General features: G+C 51.5%; 2 protein-coding genes across 3 annotated transcripts in view; both read left to right on the top strand.

The window, feature by feature from the left end:
• LOC143777155 (uncharacterized) overlaps positions 1-16,571 on the top strand; it is a 349,344-nt gene that overhangs the window by 261,654 nt on the left and 71,119 nt on the right. The gene's annotated exons all lie outside the window — the stretch shown is intronic.
• The window catches only part of PDE3A (phosphodiesterase 3A), a 448,233-nt gene that overhangs the window by 366,153 nt on the left and 65,509 nt on the right, over positions 1-16,571 (top strand). For both annotated transcript variants that reach the window (XM_077267238.1, XM_077267239.1), the window contains 4 exons: positions 13,326-13,574; positions 13,970-14,115; positions 14,286-14,392; positions 15,404-15,617. In XM_077267238.1, coding sequence (XP_077123353.1) covers positions 13,326-13,574; positions 13,970-14,115; positions 14,286-14,392; positions 15,404-15,617 — 716 coding nt within the window. The remainder of the gene's footprint in view (positions 1-13,325; positions 13,575-13,969; positions 14,116-14,285; positions 14,393-15,403; positions 15,618-16,571) is intronic.

Genomic DNA, 16,571 nt, shown 5'->3' with positions numbered 1-16,571 from the left:
TAGCCAAAACCTTCCTGTCCACATTGAGAAGTGATATGGGACGCCAATTCTCAATGCGTGACGGGTCCTTACCCTTTGACAAAATGATCAGAGCCGACCTCCTTAATGATCTCGGCAGAGTGCCCGAGGAGAGACACTCATTAAACACCTGAGTCAAGAGGGGGACCAAGGAGTCCCTAAAGGTCTTAAAGAACTCGGATGTTAAGCCATCCGGACCTGGCGATTTTTTGGGCCGGAGCCCATCGATCGCCAGTCTCACTTCCTCTTCTTTGATCGCTTCTGCCAAACCGCCCAGCGAGAGGTCAGCCCCTGGCTCAGGAACAGCTTCAGCCAGGAAAGCCGACATCCTGTCACGATCCAGTTCCTTCCTTCCCAAGAGGTGCGAGTAGTATGAACTGACGACCTCCAAGATCCCTGATCTGGACCTTCTCAGGGATCCCGTACTGTCCATCAGCCCAGTCACTATCTTACTATTCACTGACATCTTGCAGCTTCTGTAGGGGTCGGGCGAGTAGTACTTCCCGTAATCCCTCTCAAAAACCAAAGATGCGTGCCTATCGTACTGACACCTCTTTAGCAAGGATTTCACACTGGAGATCGCCTCGCGGCTACCCCCAGTCGAGACAAGTTGCTCGAGTTTCCTCCTCAGGCTCTGATACAGGCGATCCCTGTTCAGGCTTCTGAGGTTCGAGAGTTGCCGGAAGAATCTCGCCACCCGATGTTTGAACATCTCCCACCACTCAGACTTAGTGTTACTTAGGCCCAGCAGCGGTACCTGGCTCTGAAGAAATTCCTCAAAGGACCGTCTTACAGCTTCTTCCTCAAGGAGTGACGAATTCAGCTTCCAATAACCTCTTCCCATCCGAGGAGTCTCTGTTACGCTCAGAGAAAACATAATCAAACAGTGATCGGAGAATTCCACCTCCACAACCGACAACGGAGAGGAGACGGCCTCCTCCTTCAAATAAAACCTGTCTAACCTAGACCTGCACTGACTACCTCTAAAAAAAGTGAACCCCGCGTGGCCTGTGTTGTGCCGGATGTGGACATCCACCAGGCGTGCCTCACTTACTATCCTATTTAGCGCGACGCAATCGTAAGCCAGCCGGTCTCCGGAACCTCCTCTATCACAGGGTCTTGTGACGTTGTTGAAATCCCCTTCAAAGACCACCTGCCGACTCGAAAATAAGAAAGGTTTGATCTTCATGAAGAGACACTTGCGGTCCCACTTGGACTGGGGACCGTAGATGTTAATGAGCCGAAGCTCCTGTCCCCCAATGGAGACATCTAGGATCAAGCATCTCCCCATTTCTAACTCGATCAATCGTCTGCATTCAACCGCTGCGGTCTTAAAAAGGACCGCCACCCCACTATACGGCTCGGCCGCAAGAGACCAGTAGGAGGGCCCGTGCCTCCACTCCCGCCTTGCTTTATGCATGGTTGATAGGTCGGTCAACCTGGTCTCCTGCAAAAACAAAATGTCGGCGTCAAGTTGGCCGAGAAAATGAAAGGCCGTGTACCTTGCCACATCTGACTTTATGCTGGCAACATTAATGGTTGCCAGCGTCAATGGGGTGGGTGCCGCCATCATGATTGATTGAATTAGATAGCCTTTTTCTTCCCACCCCCAACAGTTTCACCCTCTTCCTCTGACAATGATGAGTTTTTAGTGCGCTTAAGACAAACAGACTCATCCATTCTCTCCTTACATACACTCTGGCCCTTGTCTGGTGGTCCTGAGGTAGTCCCCCCCCCCAGAAGGCTTTGTATTTGCCCCCTGAGAAGAAGACCCAGCGACCTCCTGAGCCCCAACAACCTTGTCCGCAACCTCCGGCCCCGGGTCCCCATCGCCCCCCTCTGGAGGGGAGTCCTGGAGGGCCCGGAACCGGTTAGAGAGATCCACCAGAGGGGGGGCGGCTGGACCTTCCAATGGCACCTGGATCAGGGCTACGGAGTCAGAGGGGTCGCACTCCAAGGAGGAGGCTCGAGGCCCGGACCCCCTCTTTTCCTTAGTTGTTTTCCTGTTACCCTTTTTCTTTTGCTGTGACCACTCCCCATCTCCCTCATCCAGACTGTCACCGGATGAAGGTTCCTGGGCAGACATGGCGTCCTTTTGCTCCTCCCTTTCAAGTCTCTTGACTTCCTCGCTCAATTCGCCGTCTTTAGGATCCTCAGCTGCAAGTGAAGCACCCGGGTCAGAGTTTAGGGTCATTACTCCCTGCCCCCTGTTCTCACGGCGCTGCTGCTGCCGCCTGATATTGGATGGCGGCAGCCTGCTCCTCACCGGTTCCCTGCCTCCTCCGCCTCTGCTTGTCCCTTCACCGGCGAGATTAGTCCCGGCTTTCGCCTGTCCCGCACTCGCCGCTTTCAAGACCGCATTGGCAAAGGAACGCGGACAGCGACTGAACGGGTGACCGAGGTCACCACACAGGTTACACCTAATCCTGCCACAGGTAGCAGCGAGATGGCCGAGGTCCCCACACAGTGCGCATTTCTGGGTGGTACACTGCGCACTGAAGTGTGTGGGGCTGCCGCACCTGTGACAGACCTTAGGCTGCCCCCAGTAGAAAATCAAGATCCTGTCCCTCCCCAAAAATGTTGAGGAAGGGATATGGGTAACGGTGTTTCCTGAAACCTTCAATTTCACCATGAAGGTCCAGGCTCCTGACCAGATACCATGCTCATCGAGGGTTTTCTCGGGAATACCGATGATGTCGCCATATCGTCCAACCCAGGTGGAGATGTCGACACAGGAAAGTGACTCGTTACTGGTCAAAACGGTCACCTTCCTGACCGAGTTCTGGCGGGATATTGCTTCAGCGAGGAAACCCTGCCATTCGGGGCGACCCCGAGCCAGCTCATGGCGAGACCAGAAAAGCTCAAGGCCCTCCGGCCTCACGAAGCTGACATCGAAGTAGGAGGTCCCATAGGGATGGATCAAGGCAAAGATGTCATATGCCACGAAGCCCATCCCCAGCAGGAGCTCAGCAACCTTTGACCGATCAGGACAGGCATCCTTGCTTACCCACTGGAGACGGGCCACATTCCTACGGTTACTCCTCTGCCCCGGTGTCGGCAGAGACCAGACAGTCTCTGCCCCTCTATCTCGGAAGGCGGAAAGACCGTGTCTCTCTATCCAGAAAGACAGATCAACCTCCCTCCCCTCTACATTGATGGAACTCTCCCCTCTCCTCAGGGCGTCCAGGAAGCGCTGCTGCAAGTCACCATCCTCAGGGTCACCAGACAAGGGCGCACTACTACCCCCAGCAGTGACAGCTCCTGAATAGCTTGGGGCTGAAGACCCCGCCACCGCTGGGGAGGCAGCGGGACCACTACCTGCTTCCCCTCCACCAACACCAGTAATGTTCTCCTCATTCACTCCACCACCACCACTATTCCCATCATTTGCAACATCACTACTCCCACCATTTACTCCACCACTGCTCCCATCATTCATTCCACCACTATTCCCACCATTCACTCCACCACTACTCCCATCATTCACTCCACTACTACTCCCATCATTTCCTGCACAGCTGCTTTCATTCTTCTTACCATTGCCACCACTTCCCGTCACTTTTTTTCCAGTATTCTCACCACCATTTGTCCCACTGTTCTCTGCACCTTCCACAGTAACATCCATTTTCTCCTCACTTGTGTCTGGCTTCTTTGCACTCACACCTGCTGGACCGGGGGAGGGGTGCAGCACCACACCTGTTTTCCCTTGATTGGTGCTGGCTCTTTGTTGTGTCTCTGGAGCTCCTTGCCCCCCTACTGCAGCAGTTTGTATTTTATTATTCTGGGCCCGCTGCTTGCTGGGGGGCGCCGCCTGCCCCGTACCCACAGACTTCGGGGTCCCGGTGTCACATTTGGGTGCTGGAGCACTTTGTCCCCCCGTCGCAGCAGGGCGCCCAGTGTTCCCTGCAGATGATGTTTCCTGCTTTTTTTTTCCTTTTTGGACTCGCTGCTCCCCTATCGCAGCCGCGTGCCTCTTCTCTGTTGAGGCGCACTGCGCCCCTGTCACAACAGTGCGCCCCCCTTTCGCCGCACCATGCTCCTCGGACCTGCCCCCCACAGCCCCGGCGTCGGCCGGCTCAGCCGTAGTGAGCAGGGATGGAGTCTGCCCACACCGTCCCCCTTTCGCAACGGCGTGGACATCCCCCTCGCCCCCCTCAGCCCCGGTGATAACCGGCTTAGCCGCAGAGGGCAGGGAGGGAAACTCCTCGGGGTCCCCTATGTCCGGCGCCGTGAGTACCTCCACAGCCTCGCCCCCTGCACTGTTCCCCGCACAGACGGCAGCACCGCCGGACGTCCTCCTCCTCTCCCCACCTTGCCTGTGCCCCGGACCCACTGCAGAGCCTGTGCCTTTAGGTTTGGTGGGGTTTACACAGGAGGTGGTAGGTGTAACATCATCCATCAGTACATATCTGTAACTCACCACCTCCCGTGCGGTCTCCTTCGTTTTCTTCTTCCTCTTCTGGGTTTCCTCTGCTGGCTCGTCCTCACCAAAGGAGAAGCGGTCCAGGTTCACTGGAGACTCCAGCTGTCGGATCTCCTCTAGCAGACCGCCCTCCTCCTCTTCCTCCGCTGACACTGCAGCCTGTGCTGTCGGAGTCCTCTGCCGTGCCAGGAGGCCGCTTCCCTGTTGTCGGCTCTGCGACTCCCTCTCCCGGCTGGTTCCAGCTTGTAGGACTCCAGTTACAGCCACATCGTCGTCCTCCTCCTCCTCGTCGCTTAGGACGCCGGCTGGCGGCTCTCCTGAGGTATTTAACCCCTACATTTCTGAGAACCGCCGCTGGTTCTTAAACCTCTCCAGGAAGGGACCTGCGCTTTTCTCAATCCCCTCCCGGAGGAGCACTAACCGGGCCACCTCATCTCTGAGGGCTCTGAACCTCTGGGAGGTCACGGGTTTCTCCTTGCTAGAGGCTCGGGTGTTCAGGATCCGAGCTACCCGCATCTCCTCCTTCAGCCCGGTCAGTGCTTTGCCGGCGTCCTCGTACTCACGTAGCATGGCGACCACTCGGGAGGAGAAGGTACTCGTGGACTCGCCGGAGCTCCTCTCCCCCCAGGATGTTCCTGGGCTCTCCTTCCTGGGGCCTGGGGTGCCCCTGTCTCCCTCTCTGGGCGGACGATGAGCCGTCTCAGGGTTGGAGTTGGTGGGTAAGGTTTTTCTCACCCGTCCCGACCTCCTCAGTCCTTCTTGGGCCGGTTGCTGCTGCTGCTCTCTGTCCCCCGCCGGCACAGACCGGGGAACAGAAGCCTGGGAAGCCATGCCGGCCTCCCAGGAAGCCTGCCTCTCCCTGGGGAGAAGAGAGGCAGACTCTGGGCCTCCTGCTGGAAGTGCTGGAGCTCACAAGGCAGGTGCTGCTCCTAGCAGGGTGTGACTGATTCTGGGCACCTGTCCTCCAGTCACCTCCAGAGCTGCACTCACTATTCTGCTGTTACATCAGGTCTTATCCTCCAGTCACCTCCAGAGCTGCAGTCACTATTCTGCTGTTACATCGTGTCTTATCCTCCAGTCACCTCCAGAGCTGCGGTCCTTGCAGTTTTCATACTTACGGGGTTTCCTCCGGTCTCTATACCACTTGTACAGAGGGGCGTGTCTCTGCCCAAGGCTCCGCCCATCTGTATTTGTGGAATGTTACATTACCTCCTGAGACCTGATGGCTGCAGCGCCACCGTGTGGACGAGGCCGGAGGTTTAATTGTTCTTTTATTCTGTAAACTACTGACAACATGTCTCCGAAGTTCCCAGCAATACATTTTTTATTTTTTTTTCTGACAAGGAAAAATGGTCAAAATAAAAAACCCCAGTGCTTTCAGACCTCAAATAATGCACAGAAAACAAGTTCCTAATCATTTAGAAACAACAATACTAATGTTTTACCTGAGGAAGAGTTCAGAAATCAATATTGTGTGGAATAACCATGACTGTTAATCCCAGCTTTCCTGCGTCTCGGCAGCTTCCCTCCAGTCTCTCACACGGCTCCTGGTACAGTAATGTCAGCCGTTCTTCTCTGTTTGATGGCTTGTGACTATCCATCATCCTCCTGATTACACTCCAGAGGTTTTCAGTGGGGTTCAGGTCTGGAGATTGGGCGGCCATGACAGGAATCTGATGTGGTCCTTCATCCACACCTTGATTGACCTAGCTGTGTGGCATGGCGCATTGTCCTGCTGGAGAAACCAGTCCTCAGAGTTGGAGAACATTGCCTGAGCAGAAGGAATCCGCTGATTTTCCAGGATCACCTTGTACAGCCCCTGGCAAAAATTATGGAATCACCCTGTAAATTTTCCTACCCAAAACTAACACCTGCATCAGATTAGATCTGCTTGTTAGTCTGCATCTAAAAAGGAGTGATCACACCTTGGAGAGCTGCTGCACCAAGTGGAGGGACATGAATCATGGCTCCAACACAAGAGATGTCAACTGAAACAAAGGAGAGGATTATCAAACTCTTAAGAGGGTAAATCAGCACGCAATGTTACAAAAGATGTTGGTTGTTCACAGTCAGCTGTGTCTAAAATCTGGACCAAATACAAACAACATGGGAAGGTTGTTAAAGGCAAACATACTGGTAGACCAAGGAGGACATCAAAGCGTCAAGATCGGAAACTTAAAGCTAAACAAAAGCCATCATTAACACCTAAACAGAAAAAAACAAGGTTACAGTGGGCTAAGGAAAAGCAATCGTGGACTGTGGATGACTGGATGAAAGTCATATTCAGTGATGAATCGCGAATCTGCATTGGGCAAGGTGATGATGCTGGAAATCTTGTTTGGTGCCGTTCCATTGAGATTTATAAAGATGACTGCCTGAAGAGAACATGCAAATTTCCACAGTCATTGATGATATGGGGCTGCATGTCAGGTAAAGGCACTGGGGAGATGGCTGTCATTACATCTTCAATAAATGCACAAGTTTATGTTGATATTTTGGACATTTTTCTTATCCCATCAATTGAAAGGATGTTTGGGGATGATGAAATCATTTTTCAATATGATAATGCATCCTGCCATAGAGCAAAAACTGTGCAAACATTCCTTGTAAAAAGACACAGAAGGTCAATGTCCTGGCCGCAAATAGTCCAGATCTCAATCCAAATGAGAATCTTTGGTGGAAGTTGGAGAAAATGGTCCATGACAAGGCTCCAACCTGCAAAGCTGATCTGGCCACAGCAATCAGAGAATGATGGAGCCAGATTGATGAAGAGTCCTGTGTGACCCTCATTAAGTCCAGGCCTCAGAGACGGCAAGCTGTTAGAAAAGCCAGAGGTGTGCAACAAAATACTAGGGATGTGCTGGAGGGTTTTTTGTTGTTTGTTTTTCAGGATTCCATAATTTTTCCCCTCTAATTGTTCTAAAAAGTAACCATTACTGACTGCCACATTGTTTGTTCTTGATTTCTTTTAGTGTTTCTTAAGGCCAGAGAGTTGCCATTTGAGTTGACTTTAGTTTTGTGCCATGTCTGTGATCCGCTTTTATATAAAAAAAAACAACTGAATGAAGATCCTCGAAGGCCGGTGATTCCATCATTTTTATCGGGTTGTATGCCGCTGAGTCATCCGTCCTTCTCCCAGTATAACCTGCCCAATTCCAGCCTTGCTGAAGCCTCCACAGATCATCACCGGGTCGTCTAATGGTTAGACGGAGACCTGGAGAGGCGTACAAGCCACAGTGTGAGATCTGGTGGAGGATCGGTGATGATCTGGGGAAGCTTCAGCAAGGCTGGAATTGGGCAGGTTGTTCTTTGTGAAGGACGTATGAATCAAGCCGCATACAAGGTGATCCTGGAGAAACAACGGATTCCTTCTGCTCAGGCAATGTTCTCCAACTCTGAGGACTGGTTTCTCCAGCAGGACAATGCGCCATGCCACACAGCTAGGTCAATCATGGTGTGGATGAAGGGCCACCACATCAGATTCCTGTCATGGCCGCCCAATCTCCAGACCTGAACCCCACTGAAAACCTCTGGAATGTAATCAGGAGGAAGATGGAGAGTCACAAGCCATCACACACAGAAGAACGGCTGACATTACTGTACCAGGAGCCATGTGAGAGACTGGGGGAAAGCTGCTGAGACGCAGGAAAGCTGGGATTAACAATCATGGTTATTCCACACAATACTGATTTCTGAACTCTTCCTCAGGTAAAACATTAGTATTGTTGTTTCTAAATGATTAGGAAATTGTGGTGTTTTTTTTTTTTGCATTATTTGAGGTCTGCATTTTTTTGTTATTTTGACCATTTCTCATTGTCACAAAAAATAATACAAAATGTATTGCTTAGAACTTCGGAGACATGTTGTCAGTAGTTTATAGAATAAAAAAAAAATTTACATTTTACTCAAAAATATAAAGAGGAAAATCAGAGAAACTGAACATTTTACAGTGGTCTCTTTTTGTCATGTATCTCCCATGCATCTTTTTGGGAGCTGTACACACTGTGTGCTGTGAGCTCCCCCTAGTGGTTACTACAGGTAGAATGTATCTCTATGGGAGCTGTATACACTGTGTGCTGTGAGCTCCCCCTAGTGGTGACTGCAGGTAGAATGTATAATGTATCTCTATGGAAGCTGTATACACTGTGTGCTGTGAGCTCCCCCTAGTGGTGTCTGCAGGTAGAATGTATCTCTATGGGAGCTGTATACACTGTGTGCTGTGAGCTCCCCCTAGTGGTTACTACAGGTAGAATGTATCTCTATGGGAGCTGTATACACTGTGTGCTGTGAGCTCCCCCTAGTGGTGACTGCAGGTAGAATGTATAATGTATCTCTATGGAAGCTGTATACACTGTGTGCTGTGAGCTCCCCCTAGTGGTGTCTGCAGGTAGAATGTATCTCTATGGGAGCTGTATACACTGTGTGCTGTGAGCTCCCCCTAGTGGTTACTACAGGTAGAATGTATCTCTATGGGAGCTGTATACACTGTGTGCTGTGAGCTCCCCCTAGTGGTGACTGCAGGTAGAATGTATAATGTATCTCTATGGAAGCTGTATACACTGTGTGCTGTGAGCTCCCCCTAGTGGTGTCTGCAGGTAGAATGTATAATATATCTCTATGGGAGCTGTATACACTGTGAGCTGTGAGCTCCTCCTAGTGTTGACTGCAGGTAGAATGTATAATGTATCTCTATGGGAGCTGTATACACTGTGAGCTGTGAACTTTTCCTAATGGTGTCTGCAGTTAGAATTTATAATGTATCTCTATGGGAGCTGTATACACTGTGTGCTGTGAGCTCCCCCTAGTGGTGACTGCAGGTAGAATGTATAATGTATCTCTGTGGGAGCTGTATACACTGTGTGCTGTGAGGTCCCCCTAGTGGTGACTACAGGTGGAATGTATAATATATCTCTATGGGAGCTGTATACACTGTGTGCTGTGAGCTCCCCCTAGTGATGACTGCAGGTAGAATGTAGAATGTATCTCTATGGAAGCTGTATACTCTGTGTGCTGTGAGCTCCTCCTAGTGGTTACTGCAGGTAGAATGTATAATGTATCTCTATGGAAGCTGTATACATTGTGTGCTGTGAGCTCCCCCTAGTGGTGACTGCAGGCAGAATGTATAATGTATCTCTATGGGAGCTGTATACACTGTGTGCTGTGAGCTCCCCCTAGTGATGACTGCAGGTAGAATGTATAATGTTTCTCTATGGGAGCTGTATACACTATGCTGTGAGCTACCCCCAGTGGTGGCTGTAGGTAGAATGTCATGTTGCATGTCTGTTTGCAGGGATGCATAGCTCCCAACCGTCCCTCATTGTGCGGGACTGTCCCGGTTTTGAGCCTTTGCCCTGCTGTCCAGCACGGGACACTCTGATCCCGCAGACATCAGGAGATTCAACCGACACGCCCCCTTGTGTTAAGCCATGCCTCCGGGCCCTTACCCTTCTGTATGGCTGCCTGCTTTCTGTGCACAGGACCTGTGATGAGGTCACAGGAGGGGAGGAGTCAGGGGTCACATGATCGGGACCTCCATGGCTTGCAGGACTCGGCTGTGCTGGTTGCCAACTTGCCACATGGATGGTGCTGCGGCCGCAGGATAAGGTAAGTAATGCCTTGTGTGGGGTCAGGAGGTGTACAGTGTGGATGTAGCAGAGCCGTGTGTGTACGAGGTGCATGGAACGGAGCCGTGTGTGTACGAGGTGTATGGAGCGGAGCCGTGTGTGTACGAGGTATGGAGCGGAGCCATGTCTGTACGAGGTGTATGGAGCGGAGCCGTGTGTGTATGAGGTGTATGGAGTGGAGCCGTGTGTATGAGGTGTACGGAGCGAAGCCGTGTGTGTACGAGGTGTATGGAGCGGAGCTAAATGTGTACGAGGTGTATGGAGCAGAGCCGTGTGTGTATGAGGTGTATGGAGCAGAGCCGTGTGTGTACGAGGTGTATGGAGCGGAGCCGTGTGTGTACGTGGTGTATGGAGCGGAGCCGTGTGTGTACGAGGTGTATGGAGCGGAGCCATGTGTGTATGAGGTGTATGGAGTGGAGCCGTGTGTTTGAGGTGTACGGAGCGAAGCCGTGTGTGTACGAGGTGTATGGAGCAGAGCCGTGTGTGTATGAGGTGTATGGAGTGGAGCCGTGTGTGTACGAGGTGTATGGAGCAGAGGCGTGTGTGTATGAGGTGTATGGAGTGGAGCCGTGTGTATGAGGTGTACGGAGCGAAGCCGTGTGTGTACGAGGTGTATGGAGCGGAGCTGTGTGTGTGCGAGGTGTATGGAGCAGAGCCGTGTGTGTATGAGGTGTATGGAGCGGAGCCGTGTGTGCATGAGGTGTATGGAGTGGAGCCGTGTGTATGAGGTGTACGGAGCGAAGCCGTATGTGTAAGAGGTGTATGGAGCGGAGCTAAATGTGTACGAGGTGTATGGAGCAGAGCCGTGTGTATGAGGTGTACGGAGCGAAGCCGTGTGTGTACGAGGTGTATGGAGCAGAGCCGTGTGTGTATGAGGTGTATGGAGTGGAGCCGTGTGTGTACGAGGTGTATGGAGCAGAGGCGTGTGTGTATGAGGTGTATGGAGTGGAGCCGTGTGTATGAGGTGTACGGAGCGAAGCCGTGTGTGTACGAGGTGTATGGAGCGGAGCTAAATGTGTACGAGGTGTATGGAGCAGAGCCGTGTGTGTATGAGGTGTATGGAGCGGAGCCGTGTGTGCATGAGGTGTATGGAGTGGAGCCGTGTGTATGAGGTGTACGGAGCGAAGCCGTGTGTGTACGAGGTGTATGGAGCGGAGCTAAATGTGTATGAGGTGTATGGAGCGGAGCCGTGTGTGTACGAGGTGTATGGAGCGGAGCCGTGTGTGTACGAGGTGTATGGAGCGGAGCCGTGTGTGTACGAGGTGTATGGAGCGGAGCCGTGTGTGTACGAGGTGTATGGAGCGGAGCCGTGTGTGTATGAGGTGTATGGAGTGGAGCCGTGTGTGTACGAGGTGTATGGAGCGGAGCTAAATGTGTACGAGGTGTATGGAGCAGAGCCGTGTGTGTATGAGGTGTGTAGAGCGGAGCCGTGTGTGCAAAGTGTAAGGAGCGCAGCCGCGTGTGTAGGAGTAGCTATGTGTGGCCATTATATGGTAGGAAGTATCATGTGCGGCCAATATACAGTATGGAGCTCTGTGTGGCCATTATACAGTATGGAGCATCATGTGCGGTAATTATACAGTATGGAGCATCATGTGTGGTCATTATACAGTATGGAGCATCATGTGCGGTCATTACAGTATGGAGCATCATGTGTGGCCAATATACAGTATGGAGCATCATGTGGGGTCATTATACAGTATGGAGCATCATGTGTGGTCATTATACAGAATGGAGCTTCATGTGGTGCCATTATACAGTATGGAGCATCATGTGCAGTCATTATACAGTATGGAGCATCATGTGCAGCCAATATACAGTATGGAGCATCATGTGTGGCCATTATACAGTATGGAGCATCATGTGCAGTCATACAGTATGGAGCATCATGTGCGGTCATTATACAGTATGGAGAATCATGTGTGGCCATATTACAGTATGGAGCATCATGTGCAGCCAATATACAGTATGGAGCATCATGTGCGGTCATTATACAGTATGGAGCATCATGTGCAGTCATTATACAGTATGGAGCATCATGTGCAGCCAATATACAGTATGGAGCATCATGTGTGGCCATTATACAGTATGGAGCATCATGTGGTGCCATTATACGGTATGGAGCATCATGTGCAGCCAATATACAGTATGGAGCATCATGTGTGGCCATTATACAGTATGGAGCATCATGTGTGGCCATTATACAGTATGGAGCACTGTGTGGTCATTATACAGTATGGAGCATCATGTGTGGTCATTATACAGTATGGAGCATCATGTGCGGTCATTATACAGTATGGAGCATCATGTGTGGCCATTATACAGTATGGAGCACTGTGTGGTCATTATACAGTATGGAGCATCATGTGTGGCCATTATACAGTATGGAGCATCATGTGTGGCCATTATACAGTATGGAGCATCATGTGTGGCCATTATACAGTATGGAGCATCATGTGTGGCCATTATACAGTATGGAGCATCATGTGAGGCCATTATACAGTATGGAGCATCATGTGTGGCCATTATACAGTATGGAGCATCATGTGTGGCCATTATACAGTATGGAACATCATGTGTGGCCATTATACAGTATGGAGCATCATGTGTGGCCATTATACAGTATGGAACATCATTTGTGGCCATTATACAGTATGGAGCATCATGTGTGGCCATTATACAGTATGGAACATCATGTGTGGCCATTATACAGTATGGAACATCATGTGTGGTCATTATACAGTATGGAGCATCATGTGTGGCCATTATACAGTATGGAACATCATGTGTGGTCATTATACAGTATGGAGCATCATGTGTGGCCATTATACAGTATGGAACATCATGTGTGGTCATTATACAGTATGGAGCATCATGTGTGGCCATTATACAGTATGGAGCATCATGTGTGGTCATTATACAGTATGGAGCATCATGTGTGGTCATTATACAGTATGGAGCATCATGTGGGGTCATTATACAGTATGAAGCATCATGTGTGGTCATTATACAGTATGGAGCACTGTGTGGCCATATTTTTTTGTTTATAATTATTGTATATGAAACAGTGTGATCAGCAGTGCTAAATGGGTGTGGTTGGGACGTGGATATGGGTGTGACTAATTATGAATGGGTGTGGTCAGAGGCGTGGCCTAAAAGTTGGGAGGTCTGGGGATGTATTCTGCGGCACTGATGACCTGATGTGTCACACACAGATCTGCTTTGTCCTTTTTGGGTCTCACTGTCTCTTCTTCTTCCAGTCTTCAGGTACAACCATCAATGTAGATATCGCTGTTATGGGAGAGGCCCATGGCCTCATTTCTGACCTCCTCGCTGACCCCTCGTTGCCCCCCCATGTCTGCACTTCATTACGGGCGGTCAGTAATCTCCTGAGTACGCAGCTGAACTTCCAGCCAATCCACAAGGCCAGAGTGAACGTCTGCGATACGTACGCCTGCTCCGATTCAGAAGAAGGGTCCGAGAAGGGAGACAAGATGACCATCCCCAAGGTACCGGCGAGCGCGGAGCCAGCCAGCATCACCTTCAGAGCTGCACTCACTGTTCTGCTGTTACACCGTGTCTTATCCTGCAGTCACCTCCAGAGCTGCACTCACTGTTCTGCTGTTACACCGTGTCTTACCCTGCAGTCACCTCCAGAGCTGCACTCACTGTTCTGCTGTTACACCGTGTCTTATCCTGCAGTCACCCCCAGAGCTGCACTCACTGTTCTGCTGTTACACCGTGTCTTACCCTGCAGTCACCTCCAGAGCTGCACTCACTATTCTGCTGTTACGTCTTACGTTTTCAGCTGTACTTGCTGACGGGACAGTGCCTGCAGCTCTGGGTGTGACTAGAGTAGACAGTGCTTGGCGCAGGTGTCATTGTGCTTCTTGTTGCCTTTCAGCGATTACGGAGAAGTCTTCCTTCAGGATTTTTGCGCAGAGTCTCCTCCACGTGGACCACGACCACCTCTGCCACCGGCTTGCCCACCCTGGAGCCGGCGCCGTGCCGGAGAGAACGCAGCGGCAGCATCAAACCCACCGACACAAGGTATGTCTGACCCCAACCCCCCACAGAGGGTCCTCACAGCTGAGGGTTTGTTACCGTGTGTCCGTCTGTCCTGACTGTGGCTCTTGTGCTGATGTCGTGCTCACAGCTGAGGGTTTGTTACTGCAGGTGACAGTTTCTGACCCATGTGATTGTCTTGTGATTTGCTGCAGCGCCAACACAGAGACGTGGTCCAGCGGCCCCCCAGGGGGCATCGGTAAGAGCCGGTCCTTCTCCATCGTGTCCTCCATCAATCACCTGAACTCAAAGAGGAGACAAGGTGAGGCTAAGTGACGACAGCGCAGCTCTGCTCCCATCACACTGCTCATGGGTGACAAAACTGACAGCCACCATCACACCGACAGAGGTTGTCAGCCACCCTGAGCGCCGGCGACTGCCTCCATGTGAGGCGCCATATCCCCCTCTGCATGTCCTGTGTGTCAGTGTATCAGTCCTGATAATCGTCAGGGAGATCAGGAAGATTTCCACCGCTGCCACCAATCATCAGTACAGTCACACACTTGGCTGACGATCGATGGACGGGGCTGCGGCTGCTCTCAGGTTATTGAGCGCTGCCCAGTGACCGTATAGTGTATACATCCCCGATCCCAGCACACAGGTATATATATATATACTCTGGTACAGTGACCGCTGCCACCATTCTTCAGTACAGTCACACACTTGGTGTCACAGTGTGACTCGACCCAACGGATGGTCGGTCAGCTAATGGCACAATACACATACAACGGGCATGGTATAGGCGAGAGGAAGGCCCTACCCATAGGGAATGGGGGGTGGTCACCACCTGAGCCTGCACTCCCCTAACGCCCTATGTGGGTCCTTCCCCCCCACCGCTGTCAGCATACCTCGTCCCTAGTAGTCACCTATTACTGCCCTGGCTAGTGCACTGGCCGGCAAGGAGAACTAGCCTCACCTCTGCAGTAAATACACACAGGGGGAAGTGACAAACACCAAAGGGACAAGGTAACAAAAACACCTCACTTAGCTTATGAACACCGCTGCTAAGCTCCACGCCGCAGATAACAACAGCAACTGGACTCCGCGGTGTCTGTATGGTCGCTGCTCCGCGGTGTCTGTGTGGTCGCTGCTCCGCGGTGTCTGTGTGGTCGCTGCTCCGCAGTGTCTGTATGGTCGCTGCTCCGCGGTGTCTGTGTGGTCGCTGCTCCGCGGTGTCTGTGTGGTCGCTGCTCCGTGGTCTCTGCTCTGTGGTCTCTGCTCCGTGGTCTCTCTGCTGCGTGGTCTCTGCTGACCCTCTGCCTTCTCTCCGCAGGTCCTCCCAGCATCTCTCCGCTCTCCTCCCCGTGTCACTCTCCCATTCCCGGGTCGCCGGCCCCCAGTCCGACACTAAAGTCCTTCCCCCCACAGTTCACAGACACCGGTGATGGCGGACGGCTGGGACTGAACCTGCACAAGACCCTCACATGTAGCCAGAGCGCCCCCGACCTCCCGGAGCCGCTGCTGGAGGCTGTGTCCGTGTGCTGCAGGTGAGCGCTCAGTCCTGTGCCGGCGGTGTGGCCCGGGTGTGACATCACGCCGTGTGCTTCACCACATCCACGTACACCATGTTCCAAATTATTATGCAAATTATATTTCTCTCGGATTGCATCCATTGAACTTGTGAGATTCTGGACAGTTTCTGCTCGTATCTCTTTGCCTCCCAGAGCTGCTGTTTTGATGTGAACTGCCTCCCACCCTTATAGATCTTTTGCTTGATGACACTCCAGAGGTTCTCTATAGGGTTGAGGTCAGGGGAAGATGGTGGCCACACCATGAGTTTATCTCCTTTTCTGCCCATAGCAGCCAATGACTCAGAGGTTTCTTTGCAGCATGAGATGGGGCATTGTCAGCATGAAGATGATTTTGCTCCTGAAGGCACGTTTCTGCTTTTTAGACCATGGAAGAAAGTTGTCAGTCAGAAACTCTATATTCTTTGCAGAGGTCATTTTCACACCTTCATGAACCTTAAAGGGCCCTACCAGCTGTTTCTCCATGATTCCGGCCCAAAACATGGCTCCTCCACCTCCTTGCTGACGTCGCAGCCTTGTTAGGACATGGTGGCCATCCACCAATCATCCACTACTCCATCCATCTGGACCACCCAGGGTTGCTCAACACTTATCAGTAAACAAGACTGTTTGGAAATTAGTCTTCATGTATGTCTGGGCCCAATACAACCATTTCTGCTTGTGAACACTGTTTAAGGGTGGCCGAATAGTAGGTTTATGCACCACAGCAAGCCTTTGAAGGATCCTACACCTTGAGGTTCGAGGGACTCCAGAGGCACCAGCAGCTTCAAATATCTGTTTGCTGCTTTGTAATGGCTTTTTAGCAGCCGCTCTCTTAATCCGATGAACTTGCCTGGCAGAAATCTTCCTCATTCTGCCTTTATCAGCACAAACACATCTGTGCTCAGATTCAGCCACAACTCTCCTAACAGT

This window comes from Ranitomeya variabilis, chromosome 5 (assembly GCF_051348905.1).
Source record: "Ranitomeya variabilis isolate aRanVar5 chromosome 5, aRanVar5.hap1, whole genome shotgun sequence".
In the NCBI taxonomy this organism is placed as follows: domain Eukaryota; kingdom Metazoa; phylum Chordata; class Amphibia; order Anura; family Dendrobatidae; genus Ranitomeya; species Ranitomeya variabilis.
The sequence above is the reverse complement of the archived record's forward strand: the minus strand, read 5'-3'. Positions and strand labels throughout refer to the sequence as shown.